General features: G+C 29.4%; 4 protein-coding genes across 4 annotated transcripts; 1 reads left to right on the top strand and 3 right to left on the bottom strand.

The window, feature by feature from the left end:
• Positions 1-9549: 9549 nt before the first annotated feature.
• Positions 9550-10915, bottom strand: LOC128385886 (phosphatidate cytidylyltransferase, mitochondrial-like). Its single transcript, XM_053344816.1, has one exon. The coding sequence runs from the start codon at positions 10832-10834 to the stop codon at positions 9722-9724; it is 1113 nt and encodes a 370-aa protein (XP_053200791.1). The 5' UTR covers positions 10835-10915; the 3' UTR covers positions 9550-9721.
• Positions 10916-11048: 133 nt separating this feature from the next.
• Positions 11049-15229, bottom strand: LOC128385887 (ras-related protein Rab-34-like). The gene is made up of 2 exons (XM_053344817.1): positions 14493-15229; positions 11049-12327 (listed from the first exon to the last, which is right to left on the bottom strand). The coding sequence occupies exons 1-2, from the start codon at positions 14790-14792 to the stop codon at positions 11797-11799; spliced, it is 831 nt and encodes a 276-aa protein (XP_053200792.1). The 5' UTR covers positions 14793-15229; the 3' UTR covers positions 11049-11796.
• Positions 15230-19373: 4144 nt separating this feature from the next.
• LOC128385891 (uncharacterized) lies at positions 19374-19883 on the top strand. The gene has a single exon (XM_053344821.1). The coding sequence runs from the start codon at positions 19374-19376 to the stop codon at positions 19881-19883; it is 510 nt and encodes a 169-aa protein (XP_053200796.1).
• Positions 19884-21799: 1916 nt separating this feature from the next.
• Positions 21800-22677, bottom strand: LOC128385890 (ras-related protein Rab-36-like). The gene is made up of 2 exons (XM_053344820.1): positions 22668-22677; positions 21800-22597 (listed from the first exon to the last, which is right to left on the bottom strand). Exons 1-2 carry the CDS (start codon positions 22675-22677, stop codon positions 22086-22088), a joined length of 522 nt encoding a protein of 173 aa, XP_053200795.1. The 3' UTR covers positions 21800-22085.
• Positions 22678-23223: the final 546 nt, after the last annotated feature.

Below are 23223 nucleotides of genomic sequence, written 5' to 3'. Positions count from 1 at the left end.
GTCAGTTTTGATCGTAATTAACCTCCTTCGATACAATAATAATAATAATAATAAAGTTACTTTTCATTGTAACGAAGGTGAAAAAGAGGATGAGCCCAATTAGAAATGTTCAATTGGAGTTGATGATGAGCAGATAAAGGATTCGATCAGTTTCCTCGTTCTAATCATTATCATCTCTCTCTCTCTCTCTCTTTAATGAACTTGTTGATTTCTCATTGTATCAGAATTCTGATTATCATCACCAATAAGGCAATGGAAAAGTGCTTCCATTTAAAAATGTTGATTCTATATTAATAATAATCAATGACACTTCGAATGGTACATTTTCCTTATATTGATCATGAACAATACCAGTAATTTGATTTTCGTTTCCTGATCATACTAATTATCACAATTACTGGAACAACTTATCACTCTAACAATATGAGCATTTCATTAATATCCTCGTGAGAAGTAAAATCTAACCTGATTAAGATCATGATTAATAACAGACTATGTGGTATGTAAATAACAGTTAATTCTATTAATTAAAGGTAATCAAACAATTAAGAATCAGTTAGAATGTTTGACAATCAAATATGAGAATAAAATTCATTAATCATGATTTAATTGTGTATTCTGATTATGGTTATGAACAATATACATGTAAAACTTTATGCTAATTCATGTATATTTTAACATGATTCTGTAACAATTAACTAGTTAATCAATTTAACAATTAAAACTATGTAACAAAATACAATCAACCAATGATTGTAAACAAAACAAAACAAAAAATGGGGAAAAAATTAACATTAAATTAAATTTCAAGTCTCTTTCTAATCATCATAATTAACGATCAACTTTCAGGCCTTTATAGATGATTAAGTTAATTATCCTGATGATGCTGATGATTAAGTTAATTGTGTTAAAATGAAATATTTTGATAACATGTAAATAATAATAATAATAATAGTAATTGTTATGTATGGGAATAGGTAATCCAATTACACTTGACCATTAATGAAGATGGTTGATTATAATTGTGATCACAATTAAAGTTACATTAAAATAACTGCAATAGTTAAGATTAATTGTCATTAGGAAAAAATTTATTACTTATCATTAGTTTGTTGATATTTATGATATGGAGCAATATCGTTAATCTAATCATCATCATCATTTCCTTTTCCTGTATTGTACAATTGGATGAAAAAAAAAGTTGTTCTATTTTTGAATAAATTGGTTGTTGATTAAAAACAATTGAAACATTATCTTGATTTAATTTGATCTCCTGCTACAATCAATCATTTCAACAATTGTAATGATGAGCAAGTTGATCATCATACTGTTTTACAGGTAAGTTTTGTACAATAATAATATATAAATTGCTATCGGATTAAATTGTTAATTGCGGTTAAATTATCCTAATTTAATTTACTTTATATTAATCAAGCACTAAATTGGTGTTTTCCAAATTGATTGGATAAACCTTTGAGCCTCTAATTGCAGCTCAATAAAAGTAGTAAGCTTAATTATCAGTAAATGTACCTGTTAGTGAAAATCAGTAAGTAATTAAATTGAGTAATTTAAACAATCATCATGATCACAATTCAATTATTACCGTTAACAAGCCAATAATTACTAATTATCATCAATAAATCAATAACACTACAGATCTAAACAACAACAACAACAAAAAGTAATGATTAATTGTTATCATTATCATTTACCAATCTTATTACCCTGTTTCCTGATACACTCATGAATTAATCAAGCTACAACTCAGGTAAATAATACACTAAAAAAGTTAATCACTCCATCACAATTAAGCCTGAAACTCATGTACAGTTTTTTTATTTTATTGTTGATGATGAGTATTAATGATGAAAAAGGAAACAGGTAAAACAGGTAAGAGTGATGGTCATTTTGACCATTCCTGTTTTCGCAATGCACTTTGTACGTAGTCAACATGTTCATCATCATGATTTATAAATATTACCATTAATTTATCAACTTCGTGATTCAAGATAAAGGTTGAAAGACAAGGTCGACTTATGAACAGTTTATTATTTCATATAAATAATATCTTGACCCTTGGCTAGTTAAATAAATAACAATAAAATTTGAATAAAACAAATGGAAACATTCAAATTGTTACACCACAATAATCATGATCATTTTTCATACTTCATCATCTGAATAGTTCTGACGCTTCTGATTAATATATATATAAAATCATTTACAATCAGTAGTAAAGGTGAGTTACAGGGTATACGAATTACCTGTTATCATCTTTATCGTGTATAAGGTTGAAAAGAAAACAAAAGAAATTAAATTGATTAATAATAACTTTTTTTTTCGACTCACAATATTATTGAATATTTAACTTTTTTCTGTTCACAATTAAATGATAAACGAGTGTAGGAGTTGCAAGTAGGTGTCCAAGAAGATGATTAATACTGACCACAAGCTTGGAACCACATCCATAGTAATTTGTTTTGTTTCTTTTTTTAATTAATCATGTTGATTTGTTAATTTAATTCTGCCAATTAACAAATTATTACAATCACACATTTCAACCTTTCTTTTCTCAGACAGTTCAATTAACAATCATCATTGAAATTCAAATGTTTAACCGGTGGTTTAATGATTTAATTTAATTTCTTTCACCAACAAAACATTATTATTAATACAAATACATTTACTTTAACAACTTTATTAGAGTCATGATTGTTTAACATAACTAACAATTAACCAATTACCATTTAGATAAGAATCAGTAACAATTATCATCATTCATCAATGGAGTGAATAAATTATTAATTCTGTCTCTGATTAACCAATAATTTAATAAACTTATAGGATTCAAATTAATCATGAAAGACTGAGTTTGATTAATTACTCTTCCAATATTAACAATTGTATTGATTTCGAGCAATAATTGTTGATTGACCATAGATTAATATTTAATCTGTACCAACAATCAAAGGTCAGTTTGAAGGATCCATTTGGGTCTTCTGATTGTTAATTGCTACTCCAGTAAATTAGTGACCATTAATTAATATTTTTTGATGATCAAATTTGATTCTACAACAAATTTAATCATGTACCTTGATAGCTCACCTTAATCCGATTAAATAATTCATACATAAATACAATGTTTATGATGACACCCAAAAAGTTAATTGTCATATTGTACTCTAGGTAACAATTAATTAACCCAATTCAAAATTTTGATAAAATTGTTAACTAAATTCAAGGTAAGTTGATAACAATCAAATAATTTTTATCAATTAAATGTTACTCCTTTTCCCTTGGAGTCTTAATTTAATTCAATGAAAATTTTACTCAATCATAATCCCGAAATTAATACAAACATATTCAACAATTAGCTTTAACATTGTTCTTTACTCTTAATTGTACCCATTAGGATAAGGATTATGATCAGAGGCTAATCAATCAAATTGATATGATGATCATTTTGATTGCTTCTGCATTGTTAACAATCAAAGTTGCATTGGTTTATGAAAGATACTCAATCATTATCATTGGCTCTTTATGGTAAATCAATTGCAAGTATCAGTAAGATTAATTGTGACAATTTAAGTATTAAATTGAAAAGCCAGACAAGGTTAACAAATAGTATCATTGATGATGAGCCCTTAGGGCAAGTAAATTGTTGTGACAGTTAATCAACAAGATCATTAATTATTACAATCATTAATTTGATCACTCAACAGCTCATTAACTTTCAAACCATTTAATCAAAGTGATTAGATTATTGAATTTAAAACAAGATGAAAAAAAAAGCTTTTTAAACTGTTACATTATTTAAATTGTTCACTTTTAATTAAAGCAGAAACAATTAACATTTACCTTTGTATCAATAATTTGGTTTAATTTTTTTAAAATGCGAATTTAATTAAATTTAATTTTCACAAGTTGAGATGAAAGAAAATTTCGTGTTGCAGTTTCAACGGAAAGTTAATTGTTTGTTAACCATTTAGATGAGTCTTAAAGGATTAACATTGAAATGATTAACACCGAAAGTGGAATTAGAAAAGTGTTTGAATGATCATTTAATCATTTTAACAACAGCGAACAATTAAAAAGATTGATCATTTATGAGATGAGCACGATTTTCTGTACTAGTTAAGTGATTAATTGAAGAAAAGTTTCTTTTTCTCGAAAAAAGTACAATAATTTTGTTTATCGTTAATATTGTTGATTAAATGGTTTCGAATGCGATTCTATTGTGAAAGTTTCCTGATTACAATCCTTGAACTTTTTACAAGTATTTTTGATTATCATCATCAATTAATTTCTTCAATACTAATAAATCACTTGAAGGGCAAAGTTTACATTCATCAAAAGTTTCGAGAAAATTATTTCTACTCTCTATTTGGTCAATGTCTCTGAATTGTGTTCGAAAGTTATTCTTAGCATGTTATTCATACGGTTCAAATTGATTCAATAGATAGAATTCAAAGGACACTCTGCAAAAAATTAGACTTTTTAGTTAAGAGTTGAGACTGCGGAGAACTATCAATTTTTGGCCTTAAAAATTGGTTGTTTTTGCTATAAATAGTTTGACAATGTTTGATGAAATAATATTTCATTCGAGCAAACACAATACATTCGGGTATTTATAACTTAAATGTAGTATAACTTTCAATTTACTTAAGTCGCAGCTAGACCATCAATTTTCAAGGCCAAAAATTGATAGTTCTCCGTAGTTTTGGTTAAATGACTATGATTGGACTTATTCAAACATCTCTAAGTATTGTAGTTTCGGAGATATTAGTCCACGAAGATCGCAGGCCACCCTTTCATTTCGGTAAAACTGTTGATCAAATGGAAAAAGTGCTCGATCCACGATGTTAACCCATACTAGGATAGTATCAGAAATAAGTTTCAGATCATTCTCGACACTAGGGACTAATCGCGGTCCATTTATTTAAATACAACGGAATTATGACCGGAGCACTTTGGACATTTTTTTCACCAAAACAAATCTAATTTTCTGTAAGGGCATGAAAAGTTGTCAATAAAATAAAAATTTCATGATCTAAAAATTTATCGTTTCTGAGAAAAAGTGACCTGAAGTTTCAACTTCGAACTTGATTTTCTCGAAAACTACTGATCAGACCAGAAACAGATAAACATATTCAGACTTCATATTTTGGCCCTACAAATATACAAAGTCTCAACTCTTAACTAAAAAGTCTAATTTTTTGCAGAGTGTCCTTTACCGTTATTCTTTTTTTTCCTTGTGTTTGTAAGCAGTTTGTTTGATTTGACAATTTAAAGATCAATCGAGTTCGAAGTTGAAACTTCAGGTCACTTTTTCTCAGCAATAATAAGTTTTCAGATGATGAAATTTTTATTTCATCGACACTTTACTTTTCATGACCTTACAGGAAATTAAAAGAATTACCCCTTTTCCTTTTTAGTAGCTAAAAAATCCTGGTGATCGGTCCACAGACTTTGAGTTTGCAACCACTTTCTTAATTATTAGCGCAGTTAATGATAATCAAGTAAAGATAACTTTTGATATCTAATCAGTTGACCATTTTAAGACCACATCACTCAAATAAGTGGACAATACTTATTATCATATCTCTGGGTTAACTATATCTCTAATTTATTATCATTAACTGCTTGAAGTATTTAAAAAGTGGTTGCGAACTCAAAGTCTTTTACTGTATTAGACCATTAATTTAATCATTGTTTTAGAACGTGAAACTTTATTAATAATTGATCTATCGATTAAGATCACGCATGAAAGAAAATATTAACTATTAATATTTAAAAATGATATCCAACGATAATAACGAGTTCAGATTAATATTAAAATTCGAGACGAGCGAAATCAATTAGACAAATTATTAATACTTCCACATTCACGCTTAAGGTCAACTGTAATTACATTTTTTTTAATATTCGTTGAACATATTCGATATTAATTGAGAATAAGAATTGATTCGAACAGAAATAATTTATATTCGATTGATTTAAATTTTGATAATATAAGTTTCAAGAGTGTTGGTTATTAAATCGATGGTTTCATTTGATGAACGAAACATTCAATACAAAAGACAATCAATGCAAGAATGTTAAGTGCTACAAAGAGCTTAATTAAATCAGCATAATTGGAATAAGTGATCGGTTCATATGCCATCAGGTGTAGCTCAATTTCATATCGCCAACATTGGGTAATCTACTGTTAGATATTTAGTTGAGGCCACTTTACTGCTCTACTCTGAGCAACACTACAATATCCTTGTTCAGCGCATGAATATGCAGACCGGATGATCCAGCGTTTCTTATTAAGCTCGTGTTCATAGAATAGCCAGAGGTCAGTTCTGTGTAATAGGAACTTGAGCTAATGTGGACGAGGAAATCGGTTCTTCCTTTATCGAGCTTTTCTTGGCAAAGAGTTTAATTACTGACGGTGATCGTCACTACTTTCGAAATGTACCAAAATTGGTCGATTAAGATTTTCTCGGAAATGTTTTGCCACTGATTTAATTGTGACGATTGGATTTTGGCCGCCGAAAGACTTATTGGCATTTGCGAAACATAGACTATCAAAAGAAGTGCAATTAACTTTGGGATGAGAATACAAGTCGGGCCATTTGTTTATTGGAGGTGGTCGAAATGATATCGAGTATTGAGTCGATTAAGAGACAAAGATTAAGCAAAACATTTATATGCCTTATTATCTAATTTCCATTTAGAATATAAAAAATTCAATAATTTTAATGTCCATGAAACCTATTAGATTTAATAACATCTAGTCGCCCTCAAAATTACATCTAGCCGAGTCGCAGATGAATTTGCCTCATTCTCAAACGTGACAATAATTCAGTAATAAATTGATTATAAATGCCGAAATATATTGATAACATGTTTTCGTTTTAATCATTTGTTCATAAATTTAAATGTTGTACCAATTCTCGGATATATTATGTATGTATTAATATGTATCGATAAACTCATTTTCATCGTCAAAAAGTTCAATGAGCATTATTTTCACATGATTGATTTAATGTAAACCTGAAACTGTTAAAACATCACGATTTTTTTTTATTTTATTTGTTTATACTTCAGAATATCAATTCAATAAAACAATTTCATGTTTTCTTTGATGACAATTCATTAATTTGTAAAGTAATTTAATAATTTTTTATTCAAATAAAATTATTATTCTCAATACATTTATGATGATGTCACATGAAATGATATGAATGATTGTCCCTTTCATCCAACTCGTTATGATTATGTTGAATTTCTTGATTGTTATTAGTTTTCTATTAAATGAGCTCAGTTGTTTAACTCAAAACTCTTTGAAAATTTTTACCATCGAATTTATTAATAACATAAACAATATGGTAACGATAAACTACAGATATTTCTTAAAAACAACTCTGGACTAATATAAGTGTAGAACAGTTTAATTATCTCACAATTCCAAAATGGACGATATTCCTGTGATTTAAGTCAGCAATCAAATCGATCAAAATAAAGAGTATCAAAAGCAAATTATTCATCACATTTTCAATCGACTGTCTTTCTATCTCCAGACTCAGAAACACGAAACTGAATATTTTAGTTCAGATTTTAGTTTGGTTAAGTTTTTATCAAAAATGAATTTTACTCAAGATCCTTTAAACGTTCTAATGCTTTTTAATCCATCGAGTCCATATGTAAAGTTATCTGAAGAATTAACTCTTGAGAATATCTTGAGTCGTGTTCCTATGAAATTTGAATATCTAAAAGATATCAAAAGCGATAATGAAACTTTTGATGACGTTTTAAAATCGGCCAAATATGACATTATTTTTCCAAAGGTAACGCCGTTCTTTTTTCGACCCGATGATGATTTGGCATTCGGCCCGGTGATAGAAAGTAGCGAATGTGTCTTCTTGAATATCTACCCAAATTCATCAAGTAGTACGATTGACAAGGGAATCTTATCATCGTTTGAGTTCATCGAATATTCAATTTATGTTTTCATGCTTATCCTAATTATCCTTGCACTGGTAATATATTTTACTCGATTGGGCTACTTTATCTCTGAGAAATCTTCATTTGGTCAATTTCTCATAATAATCAAAGGTAAATTTGGATTATTCTTGTTTCTCACCTGTTCGTTTTCTGTTCACTACATTTTCCATCTATTTTCAACATCGTTCACGACTCAATACTCGATATCATTTCGACCACCTCCAATAAACAAATGGCCCGACTTGTATTCTCATCCCAAAGTTAATTGCACTTCTTTTGATAGTCTATGTTTCGCAAATGCCAATAAGTCTTTCGGCGGCCAAAATCCAATCGTCACAATTAAATCAGTGGAAAACATTTCCGAGAAAATCTTAATCGACCAATTTTGGTACATTTCGAAAGTAGTGCGATACACCGTCAGGTAATTAAACTCTTTTGCCAAGAAAAGCTCGATAAAAGGAATAGAACCGATTTCCTCGTCCACATTAGCTCAAGTTCCTATTACACAGAACTGACCTCTCTGGCCTATTCTATGAACACGAGCCTTAATAAGAAACGCTGGATCATCCGGTCTGCATATTCATGCGCTGAACAAGGATATTGTAGTGTTGCTCAGAGTAGAGCAGTAAAAGTGGCCTCAACTAAATATCTAACAGTAGATTACCCACCATGTTGGCGATATGAGAAATTGAGTGCTACACCTGATGGTGCATATGAACCGATCACTTATTCCAATTATGCTGATTTAATTAAGCTCTTTGTAGCACTTAACATTCTTGCATTGATTGTCTTTTGTATTGAATGTTTCGTTCATCAAATGAAACCATCGATTTAATAACCAACACTCTTGAAACTTATATTATCAAAAGTTCATTGTTATTGAAAAAAAGGTTTCTATCATTTGAAAGTTTGGTTCATTCAATCAGAAAATACCATATCAATACTAACTAATTACAGTACTTTCTCATTTAAGTTACTCTCAAATAAGTTGATAAATTTCTCAACGGTCCCTAAAATTTATACTAATTATTGTACAGAGCTAATGACTCATAAGATTAAAGATCATCTAAAAACCCATTTGTCAATAGATGGCGACTAATAAAGTAATATCAACTTAAATGAGAAAGTACTGTAATAGTTAGCATCATTCAGTATTGTTGATTAATCATTTTATGTCAATTTTGATCGTTCTTTGGTTCCCTATTATCCTATTCGATTGCATGACCAGACTATTTTACTCGATCATCTTCATTCAATATATTTCTACATGTGATTCAAGGTAAATTGAGATTGTTTCTATCTTGTTCATTTTCTGCTCCACGATCCATTCACATCAACAAGTATTTCATGATAATTGTTACCATGTAAAGAACATGAATAGAGAATCAATCGATGGATCTTTTTTTCTGCATGTTCAAAAACTCGCATGAGACACTAGAATTGAATCAAATTTTAAACACTAACCATAAATTATTGATTAATATTTAGAATCCAAATGCACAATCATTAAATTGTGAAACATTTGATTGGTCTCATTGGTGGTGGTTCTTATGCTGAAGGATTTTAAAAGTATATTTAATTTTTAAATAAACTTTCATCAAACTATACAGTAGCCCAAGGATTGGTCATCTAAACAATAGAATCATAATTGACTAATATTAATTGAAAAATCAATTAACTGATCTACAAAAAATAGAAACTTTTTTCCTTTTCTTTATGAGTTTTTTTTTCATGATTTACTCATTTTAATTAATTTTCTTGTACTATATTTCATTGATTTGATCAGTCCAGCGGTGAAAACACCCTTGGCACTTTGTGTCCAACTTGATTTCCTAACAATTTGTCTAATTGCTTGACGAACATCATCAGAATACTTGTAACTTTGAGCGATCGCCATTAAAACATCATCCAAATCACGAAGTTTACCTCGACTTTCATAATTGAAATATAAATTTTGCTGAACTCGTTTCGGTAATAAACTTAAATTGTGACAAATAACTCGTGGTGATAAATCTTGAAAATAGATTCGTTGGTTACTGTTAAAAGATAATAATCCTTTCTCAATGGACGAACCAATATAAGGCTGATAAATTGATTTAAATTTCTCAATATTTGGTTTCACTATTTTGGCCACTTTGTTACGATCCTCACCAAAGGTCATCCGAAAATCGCCATCGTAGCTTAAATTGGCTATTGTTATAAACAATTGTTCCTCGGTAAAAGTTTCACTGAGCAAAAGGAGAGCTGAATAGAGAGCATTTTGATGGTTAATTGTTAAGGCTTTGGAAATACTTCCATCATCACTTGGTGAGTGAATAATTTTCACCGGCTTATGAAGACGCCCGGAGGTGTAAAGATGATCCCAATCGTAGAGATCATTGATTAGATTTTTTCGATTAATTATTCCATATTTAAGTAAACATTCAGCTCCATTATCATCTTTGATTGGAATCAATGTATTAAAATAAATTGAGGCTCCAAAATTATCTTGAATATTGGTAATCACTTTTGCACCGAAACGTTTTAAAATTGAATAGTGATTCTGGTTGGTTGATAAATTGTTCTCATGAAATTTAAGGCTATCGTCAACTACTACAATCATGTCAATCATTTTCACTTGCTCTTCAGATGATGATGGTGATGATGAAAACCATGATGTCAATTTATTAATTGGTTTAATCAGGCGGGAAGGTGAAGTCGTTGAGTTTACAGAATGACCAACAACACCAAGGGAAGACACTGATTGTTTAAAAACTGCCGATCCATAGGCAAAGGCGAAACAATAACCACCAGGTAAGAGAGAGAGTAAATTTTTCAGATAATATGAATTAACCAGAGACATTTAATCATCAAATTATGAATGAAAATTTAGCAGAAAAAAAACAACTAAGAAAATAATCAAAACAAATAATGTAAACAAGGAAAAAAAATTAGAAATCATATGTTAATAGAAATGTTTCATTCTACTAGATGGAGCCACTTGTTGATCAAAATTCTAAATTAAATTGAATTAAGTGATTAAAGATTTTGATTAAATGGAAAAATATTGAGAACAATTTAATGATACAAATGATTTATTATAATGACTTTGAACCTATGGAAGATTCAATTGTGAAACAATTAGTTTTGATTGTTTGGAAAACATTAATGATCAAGAAACTTGTTTTTCTCTTATCATACAATATTTACAGTTTAATTGTTGATATAAAAATCTGATTACTTGATTAGTTAATGAACAATTATATTGTCTCTAAGGGTAATTGTTTAATCAAGTTGGGCAATCTAATTGATTTTAGTTTTGAACAATTTGAGAGCAAAACAACAAAGTTGTCAACTTAATTCACCCATCATTTGTAATTACTCAATAATTATATTATTATTACATCAATTAGGTATGAGAATACATTACAATTATTAACAATTAATAATTAAATTCTAAAATTAGGTTATACAATTAAGAGAAAGGTGTTCAGTTGAATCAAGGAATTAAATTTGATTCCAATGGAAATATAAATATAATCTGTAAAGTAATTCCATTCACAGATTGATATTTATAAATAGAAATGAATTTAAAGTAAACCAATTAATGTTTAATCACGTCGATAACCAAATCATCGCAATTAACTAATATACTTTTGATGGTGTTTGTGATCGTTTTAATTACAATTAGATGAGATTGTATCGGTTGCAATTGAAAATCTGAGTCTTTTCCTAATTCCAATCAATCGCGTTTACTTTTTTTTGGTCTTGACTCTTTGGCATTTTGTTTTCTGGTTAATTGTTGGGTAACAATTAACTTTCGTATCATTTAGGTTTGTAAAATCTTCTGATATTAAGACAGTTTTTAATTGTTGAAACTTTCTTTTTCTTATTAAGTGTGATAATACTCGTTGTCGGTTTTAATGGTATCGATGATTTAATTGGTATCGTTGGCGAGCTGTTAAATGGTTGTAGAGTTTTAATTGCTTCCATCTCGTCGATTCTTTCACGAATAATTTGTTGAAAGGTGAGACATGAGATTCGGTGAAACAATGGGATCACATTTTCCCCTGTTCGAGCGGAAACTGACCAGTATTCAGCTTTCAATTTATCGGCGATTTTAATTGCCTCCGATTCATTAAACTCTCGAGCTGCAGGGGAAATTGCATCAGCTTTCGAGCCAATGAGAAATATAATCGGATTCTTGGTACATTTCAACACTTCCCTTGACCAATTTAGGGAATTAAGTAATGACTTGACATTAGTTAAATCGAAAACAATTAAGGCAACATTTGACCCTCGAAAATAGGAACTGGCCAATGAACGGAATCGCTCTTGTCCAGCAGTATCCCAAATCTAAATTGAAAGATAAAAATATAAATCACAAAGAACAAGTTAAAATTAGAACAATTAAAATTACCAATTACAGATCATTGATTAGCTGATTGTTAAGGGGAAAATTTAATTCATCACAATTGAAACAATTGTAATTGTAATTAAACAATGAGCCGGGCAAACATATTGGCAAAAGAGACTCAGATATTATTGTACTCAATGTAATTGATTAAGGTTATGACATTAACTGATTGTCGTGATTAAAAATGATTATCAAACTGATGAAAACCTTGTTAATGTCCAATTATTATTTAATTATTATTATTTAACAATAACCTTGAAAATCAACTCAATAAACGATTAACAATCTAGCCAATGATTAAGATGAAATTGTTTACATGATCATCAACTTAATGAACCGCAAGGAAATCTAATTAAATAGTGAAGGTTTATTTTCATGTCTTCTTGATTCAGTTCACTCTTCAATTAATATAAATATGATAATTTAAATTGTTCGGTTGGTGTTGAAATTAAATTAACTTCACTTTCTATTCTTTGTTAATTGTTAAATTAACGTAACAAGTTAAGTAATCAAGAGGATGAGAAGGATAACTGAAAGTTTAATTTTCAGATTTTCTTTTACTGTGTTGATTTTAGGCTGAATTTTTAGTCTAATCATTGCACTTGGATAATTAAAACATGGAAAACGAATTCAGTTTCATGGTAAACGGATATTTCCTCACTCAATTGAATAAGTTCAAGGATGAACATGATGAATGGGAAATAAACATTCAACGAAATTGATGTTCACAGAAAAAAACCAGATTAGTTCAATTGAGAAATTGGGTTCACTCAAGTTTCCTCGTTGTTGTTAACTAATTATAACCAAAATTCTGCTAATTAATTTTCCTCTGGAAATGAGTCATTCTTTGTACAAGGCAGATGAATTAAGATAATCTTATAATCCTATAATCTCTCCGAAAGATATAAGAGATTAAGGCCATTCAACACAATCAACTGTACTGAAAACAAGGATTAAGAATGAAAAGATTATTACTTAATTGTTACGAAACTGACCAAGAATTAGTTGATCAACTTCAAGGCATTGACAGAGGTAAAGGATTTTATGATTAGGGTTAATTGTTGTTGATTAAACCTTGATGATTATCAGCTATTGATTAACCTTGATTAACCGTCATCATCATAATCATCATCATCATCATAGTAATTGTCAACCCTAAGCCTTGATGTTAACCTTTTTCCTTGATTACCTTGTGATAATAACAATGAAACAATTAATGAATAATTATCGGAAAATAATTATCACAATTAAAATTTGATATTAAGAAAAAGTTTACAAGAAATAACAAGATAAAGCTAATTGTTATGGTTATATTATGATAATCAATGAGAAAGTTAATTCATTATTCAATATTATTGATTCCTAATTGTAATGAATCAAAGTTAACCATATTAAATTGTTGAACAATCAGCAGGATAAATTGTTCCTGAAGGTGAACCAAAAAAAGCAAAGATTTTTTTTTCTTCATTGGAAAACAATTGTTAACATTATTTACCATCGAATGCTGTTTCATCAAAGTTAATTGATTGTTACAATTAACTTAAACTAGTTCAATTTGATTAGAATCATAAAAACAACATAACAATTGTAATAATGAATTATTATTACAATCGATTTACAACTGAATCGTCACCTAGCCTTTATTAAGTTAATTCAGTTTGTCTTTATTGACTTAATTGTATAGCAATTGAATTTCAATTGTCAGTTTAGTTTATCAGTATTCAAGACAATTAACAATTATCTCTCTGTATTGTGAAGATGATCAATGTTATTGGACTTGTTGCTAATGTTAAGAGTTGAATGTGATGATTTAATAAGATGATTAATTGTTTTCAAGGAAAACTTGGTTAAGCTTGAATGAGTCAAATCAAGATAATTATCATGATTAGAAAGTCTCATTAATAGTAATCATAAATACAATGGAGGTTCATTCCAATTACCCTGAATTCTGGTAAATTGAGAGGTGATAAAATTAAGTTAATCATATGAGAGACTTAGGAAAACATTTACTCAGCAATTTTGATCATCGTCAATCTGATTACCATTTTCATGATAATTAGCACATCTAACAAAACAACGTTGATATTTTTTCATGTCAACTTACTTGAAGATCAAATTGATTGCCCAGAATTGAATATTTTTGAATCTCGAAATCAACACCAATGGTATCCTTATGTTCAAAGGTAAATTCATCACAAGATGATCTTTTAAGTAGAGATGTTTTTCCAACACCAACATCACCTACAAGAATACACTTTGCTGATCTTGTCCATTGATAAGGTAACAATTTCTGTTGATCACAATAATCAATCACCTTCCAATCAAAGGTAACTTCACGTCCATAGGGTGAGGCATCATTACGATAAGGTACCTGGAAACTGTTGATCTCCTGAGAGATCGTCATGATTATTTAATCTCGACCAGGAAACCCAATGGATCCTCGAGTTTTTCAACTTAAGGGAATGGAAGAAAAAAGTTCACTTAGAGTTAAGGTTTAAACGAGTGAAGATAAGAATGGGAATTGATTTAATCACAAGAAATTAATTTGAATTAAATGTTTCCTGTTGAATAAGTTGAAGAAGAGAAATTTAATCTAACAGAAATACGCGAATCCAAAATGGCGTAACAAACAAGAGAAATTAAAACAAACTCTAGCAAAGAGTAAACAATAGTAACAATTGTAGATTCCTTGTTGTTGTAGAAATGATCCATTAATTGAATAAGTGAATATGATGATGATGATTGAGGTAATTATGAAGACAAAGATACAGATAGAGAGGGAGAGGAAGAAGGAGAGAGTTAATTGTGATTAACAATCAATGACCAAAAAAAATTGAAGCTTCTACTTAAGTCTAAACTTTGAATGAGAAGATGGGAAAATATTTATGGCTTAGTCAAGCTCTCAGCCTATGAAGAAAATTGATCATAAAAAGGAAACAATTTAGTTAATTGTTACCCCACAGATCAAAGTTTTTTCACTCTCTGTTGCTGTTGTTGAAGGTCTAGGTTGAACATTCAAATATGTAAATGTATGGGTAGGCTGATTTGTCATCACTTGGGTACTAATCATTAGACTTGTCTCAGTATTCAGATTAAATATACATCAACTAATCACCCTGACAATTTATTTCTTCATCATCACAATTTTCTCCTACTTCCTCTCCCTCTCTCCCTCCTTCTCTCTCTCTCTCATATTTCTTGTAGATATTTACCTTTTTCTGAATCGACCATGAAGGTTATGAATATGGATTGAAGTTTCTTCCCATTTAGAGATGATCATGATTCCGTGAGACCTTCAATCATTTTTTGGTTTGTGGTTTAACATTAAATTGTTGGTAAATTGAATGTAACAATTAACGAAGAAGAAAAGAGCAAAGCTAATTTGGATTAATTTTCTTCTGTTTTGTTTGTTTTTCCAGTTAAAATATACTTTCATTAATCAACTGATTACACCTTTTATACTTAAGGTATTGACATAAATGAATATTCGAATGAATAATTAGCATCAACAATTAACAATCAAAATGAATTAGACGCTAATTTACTTACTAGTAGTTAATGTACATTATGAGTAACGGTTAGTATTTTCATTATTATTGTTCATTAATATGAAATCAAAGATATGAAGCAATTGGTTAGTATTTTTGAAAGTCGATACAAAAAATGTTAATCTTTTAAAATAAAATTTGAGAAATCAAACTTAAGTTTTTAGATTCAAGATATTAACTGCATTGATAATCTATTTCTGTATTTATATTTTTATGCATTTACCTTTGGACAACCTTAATATAATTTCCTGTTTTATGACCAGAATTGTGTTTAATTTTGAATAACCCAGTTAATCAATTATCGATAAACTGAACTAAATGGTTTTTAAAATTAGACGATTATGAGATGAAAGCTGAACATAAAAATTGATTATTTTGTCTGAATATACTTTTAATAGTTAATCTTTATTACACCTACCCCCGAGGTTAATGCTTTATACATTTCCATTGGACATAGTCCAACCGCCCTGAGGCCCTGAGCTAACTGCCCAGTTTACATGAATTTTTCAAATACAATTTTAAATCAGTGATTGAATAATTTGGTGGCTTCATTGGCTTGTCCTTCATTTGGTTGAATGTATCTAATGGTGACAATCATTTTGTTTAGTTTTTGTTTGTTTGTTTGTTTTTTTGTTTTTAAATATAAAGAATTTAAATATTTGAATTTTAAATCAGAATTTTTTTCAATCAAGCTATTTTAAATCATAATAATATTAAAAGTTATTGATTGTACTCCATAGATGGCAATGCTGTCTACTTTTCTTTTAGGGGAAAGTTCAACTTTTTTCGCTCCTGATAAATCCTTAACTTTACCTGTAAATTTAAAATTTAATTTCGTGTTATTATTGTTCATCTTATCACGTAGATCAAGTTAATACCATAAAACCACCTTACACTTATAACCAAGAAAATTGTTTAAAAGATTGAAATTCTAATATTATTTTCTCTTTTCTCCATACCAAATCTAATGAGTTAACCATTTTCGGACCTCAGGATCTTCATCACACCTCAACCCTTGGTTCCTAATTATAATCATCAAATTGGACATTTGGATAAGCAAAATAATCATCAATTAATCTATTTTATAAATTCTCACTTAATAGTTTATCTTTACCTGAATTTTTGCATTTCAATCTCATTGTAATTTCCCTCCCCAAGTCGTCTGGTACGACTTTCCTCCTTTTTGGAGGAGCTACAGTACTTCCCCTGTAGTATTAATGTTAAATCATCACCGCTAAGGTGACAATAAAAATTTCTAAAAATTTTAGACTAAAATATCTCTGGTCGACCAGATAATGTCGTGGTTAATATAAAAGCACGTAAAAGACCTTAATTATATGATATTCGGCAAAACATCTACTGTGCTATAGACTTTCCTTATAAACTTAGACCTTCTCACCATAAAAGATGATTATCTTGAAATCCTTAATCCATTAACGCTCATCTTACCTCTTTGCTAATGAAACTGTGTCTATTAACTATCGATTGTTGATAGCACGTTCTAAAATAAATAGTATTAAAAGCATTTAATCGTAAAATCATAACGAAAGTTGGGATGTCAATTCGATTAATGTAATTGATAGAAAATGAATTTGGAGCAAAATCTTTGACGAGAAACTGAACCTTTCATAATTTATTTTATTCTTCACTTTCAATATTGAAGCTTTGAATTTAGATTTCGAAGTTCAGACAAAATGAATTTCACACAAGATCCTTTTAAAGTTTTCTTCGCTATGTATGACCCGGGTGAATATCTTTATCGGAAAGTTTTGTTTTTCGTTATGTCTAATTTTTTAGGCAACGTTCCAATAGAATTCATATTTTTTCCTGAGAGCCGTAAAAATGAAAGTTACCAATATGTTTTCTCGTCAGGAAATTATGACTTGCTGTTTCGTTATGAAAATATACGTCATTTTGACTATGGATTTAGAAATGTGTCTATAAATCCAATAATAATGAGTGACTATTGTGTCTTCATTAACTTTTATCCAAATTCTTCGACCCTTCAATTGACAAAGGAATTCTATCTACATTTGAAATCATCGATCATTCTGTTTATCTACTCATCTCGTTGTTGTTTGTTCTTAGTTCAGTGTTATACTTGATTCGATCACATTCGATCATTGGAAGTGAAAACAGAAATAATGATCTATCTCGACTCCGAAAGTTTTCATTGTTGATGAAAAGTAAATTTGGTTTACTCTTGTTTCTTTCTTGTTTATTTTCTGGTCACTACATTTTCCATCTATTTTCAACATCGTTCACGACTCAATACTCGATATCATTACGACCACCACCAGTCAATAAATGGCCTGACTTGTATTCTCACCCCAGAGTTAATTGCACTGCTTTTGTCGAAGAAAATTGCCTTTGGCGAGTGAATGAAACATATGGCTCAGCAAATCCACTCATTCTTCTTACTAAAAAATCATTCTACGAATATTATTCCCAAAATTTTGATAAACCAATTTTATCACATTTTATTGAACACAAAGATTTAATAACACTGTTACAAATGTTTTGTTTCGTAAAGATTAATGGTAACGGGATAAATAATTTTCTCCACCATACTGGTACACGTTACTATTATGAAGAGCTTCATTCGTTAATTTATAGCACCAAGAATCCTTATAAGAAACGTTGGATTATTAAATGTTTATACGCAATCATTGAACAAGGATATTTTGATGCTACTGGAGAACGAGCGTTTAGAAAGATTCATGGTCCTTGGGTAAGAAAACAATACCCACAATGTTGGCGCTTCGAAAAGCTGAATACCAAACCTCAAAGTTCATATCGACCAATTAACTATTCTAATTTCGGCGATTTTATGTTTCTTTATCTGTCACTTAGTTTTCTAGCATTTTGCATCTTTATCTTTGAATATCTCATTATGAAATTTAACAATCGATGTCCAATGGTGTTTGGAAACCTTTAACAAGCAAAATGTCAATAATAAAATGATAAAATTTTCTTCTCATTTTTTAAGTCTCTTGTCCATCTATTGTCCAACAGTAGTAAGGAAAAGATTGCTTCTGGCTCATAAGACATTTCTGGCTCAGAGTTGACATCTCTGGCTCAGTTGACATTTCTGGCTCAAGTGACATTTCTAACTCAAGTGACATTTCTAACTCAAGTGACATTTCTAACTCAGGTACATTTCTAACTCAGGTACATTTCTAACTCAGGTACATTTCTAACTCAGGTACATTTCTGGCTCATATTAAAACCAACATTTCGTATACATCAGAACTGACATCTCTGAAACAGATTATCATTTAATATACATTTCTAACTCACACAAAGTTGACATCTCTAGAACAAGAGGGAGTATATAAGAAAGAAGGAGAATGAATTAAAAGTTAAAATGCATCTACTCGTGATAAATTTCATCATTCTGTGTCTACTCGTTATACTGTTAATAAAGAGTATCTATTATGGCAACATCAAAGAATCAGGGATCCTCCTCGCTTAAATATGACATTGTTAATGTAGTTTCACTGTGGAACATCGGTCCAATACAAATTAATGTGGATAATTCAAAGAGAAAGAAACGGTTCAATGCAGAGGTTGTAAGAAGAAAGGAAGGTGTCTTCTTAGTCTTTGCATCGGGAAAAGTGACAGCCACAGGATTCAAGAACATAAACGGAGCTGGTTCATGTTTACAAGAGATATACCCTGAGAGGTCTGTTGTTTTCGTTAAGGTTGTTAACATCACAGCCCACAGTTTTCTTCCCTATTCATTTGACACCCATGCCATGATAGCCAATTATCAAGATACAACATATGAGCCTGAGATTTATCCAGCGGTATACATCAAAACGGAGATGGTGACATTAATTTATTACACCACTGGTTCAGTGATAATAACAGGAGCCAAAGAACAAGATGAGATTGATACAGCGTTAACTATGTTTGTAAATCGAACGTCATTGACCCGCATTTAACATTTCTGAAACATTTCATATGTCAACTGAGCCAGAGATGTCAACTCTGAGCCAGAAATGTCTTATGAGCCAGAAGCAATCTTTTCCTTACTACTTCCAACAAAATTTCAAAGAGACTGTATGAGTTTAAACATGTTTTGCCAACAAAGTAATAGCGAGTTACAAGAATCAACATATAATTTCCCGTTTTATGACCGGAATTGTGTTTAATTTCGTATTACTGTAACAATAATTGAGTAATCAATATCTTTGATTACTCAGTGGAAAACAATTAACAATTAATTAATAATCAAATTTTCTGTTTATTAATCAAAAATAACAATAGCGACTTTTTAGATACGATCTTAATAGATCGTATCTAAGATTTTATCTTTCTCTTTCTTTTTCTCTTTCTTTTTTCTCTCTTTCTCGTCTTTCTCTTTTCCATATAAATAAGACGATTTAATTCATTGTAAATCATTAAGTTTATATCTTCGATCATGAATAGATGATTAAGTAAAAAATCCTATTCACCGAAGACATTATGATTAACCTAATAAAGTTCTTATTGAAATTATGAAGTAATATTGAATCATAAGTCTACCTGAGTTCTTCATTACTCAGTTGATAAATTATCGATAAACTCAACTGAATTGTTATTAAAATTGACAAGTTCAACAGTCTAATTGATTTTAGTTTTGAACAATTTGAGAGCAAAACAACAAAGTTGTCAACTTAATTCACTCATCATTTGTAATTACTCAATAATTATATTATTATTACATCAATTAGGTATGAGAATACATTACAATTATTAACAATTAATAATTAAATTCTAAAATTAGGTTATATTAGGTAAACAACTAAGTAATGGCCAAAATTTTTCGAGCTTACGTTTGGCTTGATTGTTGAAAACTTTAGATTTTGATTAATAAATTTAGTATAATTAGAGGTTAGATAATAGCTTTAACATGATACATAAAGATCATTTTATGATGATTAGTTTAATTACAATTAAATTATATCTAAAGTGATAGAATTTTGTTTTCGATCTTTTTATTAGGCCATTTTTCGATGAATATTGAACTTTCGAAGATTAAAATTTAAACAAAATGTTCTTTGGATTTTCGAGCTACTATTGGATAAATTTGAACAATTAAAACGATCAAGTTCAAATTTTATTTAAATTTAATCAAAAAATCATTTACCATTGATTTTCCATAAAGAGCCGATTTTCATGAAATTCTTGAATTAGAATCAATTTTCATGTAAAAATCTCCATAGACAATGTCTCTTCAATGGTAAATGATTTTTTGATTAAATTTAAATAAAATTTGAACTTGATCGTTTTAATTGTTCAAATTTATCCAATAGTAGCTCGAAAATCCAAAGAACATTTTGTTTAAATTTTAATCTTCGAAAGTTCAATATTCATCGAAAAAATGGCCTCCGAATAAAAAAGATCGAAAAACAAAAATTCTATCACTTTAGATATAATTTAATTGTAATTAAACTAATCATCATAAAATGATCTTTTATGTATCATGTTAAAGCTTATTATCTAACCTCTCTAATTATACTAAATTTATTAATCAAAAATCTAAAGTTTTCTAACAATCAAGCCAAACGTAAGCTCGAAAAAATTTTGGCCATTACTTAGTTGTTTACCTAATACAATTAAGAGAAAGGTGTTCAGTTGAATCAAGGAATTAAATTTGATTCCAATGGAAATATAAATACAGCCACGAAAAATGAGATGAGAACAAAAATTATGCCTAATAAGCATAGAGAGATAACTTTTTTCTAATTGTGATTACATTTTTCTGTTACTCTCCATTTAAATCAATTAAAATTTTCTTTTAATTTTGATTAAATTATCTCTTTATGCGTAATTGATATAATTTTTGTTCTCATCTAATTTTTCGTGGCTGTATAATCTGTAAAGTAATTCCATTCACAGATTGATATTTATAAATAGAAATGAATTTAAAGTAAACCAATTAATGTTTAATCACGTCGATAACCACATCATCGCAATTAACTAATATACTTTTTGATGGTGTTTTGTGATCGTTTTAATTACAATTAGATGAGATTTTATCGGTTGCAATTGAAAATCTGAGTCTTTTCCTAATTCCAATCAATCGTGTTTACTTTTTTTTGGTCTTGACTCTTTGGCATTTTGTTTTCTGGTTAATTGTTGGGTAACAATTAACTTTCGTATCATTTAGGTTTGTAAAATCTTCTGATATTAAGACAGTTTTTAATTGTTGAAACTTTCTTTTTCTTATTAAGTGTGATAATACTGGTTGTCGGTTTTAATGGTATCGATGATTTAATTGGTACCGTTGTCGAGCTATTAAATGGTTGTAGAGTTTTAATTGCTTCCATCTCGTCGATTCTTTCACGAATAATTTGTTGAAAGGTGAGACATGAGATTCGGTGAAACAATGGGATCACATTTTCCCCTGTTCGAGCGGAAACTGACCAGTATTCAGCTTTCAATTTATCGGCGATTTTAATTGCCTCCGATTCATTGAACTCTCGAGCTGCAGGGGAAATTGCATCAGCTTTCGAGCCAATGAGAAATATAATCGGATTCTTGGTACATTTCAACACTTCCCTTGACCAATTTAGGGAATTAAGTAATGACTTGACATTAGTCAAATCGAAAACAATTAAGGCAACATTTGACCCTCGAAAATAAGAATTAACCAGTGTAATAAAATTCAATACTTAATATGAATTCAAATTGATTTGTAAATTTTACTTCTCTTATGAACTTGGGGCTTGAATCGTTCTTACCATAAAGCATGATTATATTGTATTCCTTTCATAATAATGACTTAAAACTAAAATCTGGAGAAAAGTTGTTTCTTCAATATAGAGACCTTCAAACGACCTTTAAGTGACTTTTACTTCTCGAAAGATATTCAGTTAAATAGAGGTAGTACAAAAAGATCAAAAATGCCCTGTAGAAGACCTGACAATCTGTGTAAATGGAATTGTATCTATTAACTATCGATTTTTGATAGCACGTTCTAAAATAAATCAAAATAAAAGCATTTAATCCTAAAATCATAATGAAAGTTGGGATGTCAATTCGATTAATATCGTTTTATTATCCCTGTTAAAATGTTTTTGTTTCGTAAAGATTGATACCACTGTTAAATAATTTTCACCATATTGAAACACGTTACTGTCAATATCATGAAGATTTTTATGCCTTCATTTATAACCCCACGAATCCTCATAAAAAGTGTTTGAATATCAAATTTTCATACGCAAGTATTAATCAAGGATTACTGCTACTATAGATTGAACTTATAGCAAAATTCATGGTCCTTGGATAAGAAAATAC

Source organism: Panonychus citri, unplaced genomic scaffold, assembly GCF_014898815.1.
Source record: "Panonychus citri isolate SS breed McGregor unplaced genomic scaffold, ASM1489881v1 Contig00055, whole genome shotgun sequence".
NCBI classification, from domain to species: Eukaryota; Metazoa; Arthropoda; class Arachnida; order Trombidiformes; family Tetranychidae; genus Panonychus; species Panonychus citri.
The sequence above is the reverse complement of the archived record's forward strand: the minus strand, read 5'-3'. Positions and strand labels throughout refer to the sequence as shown.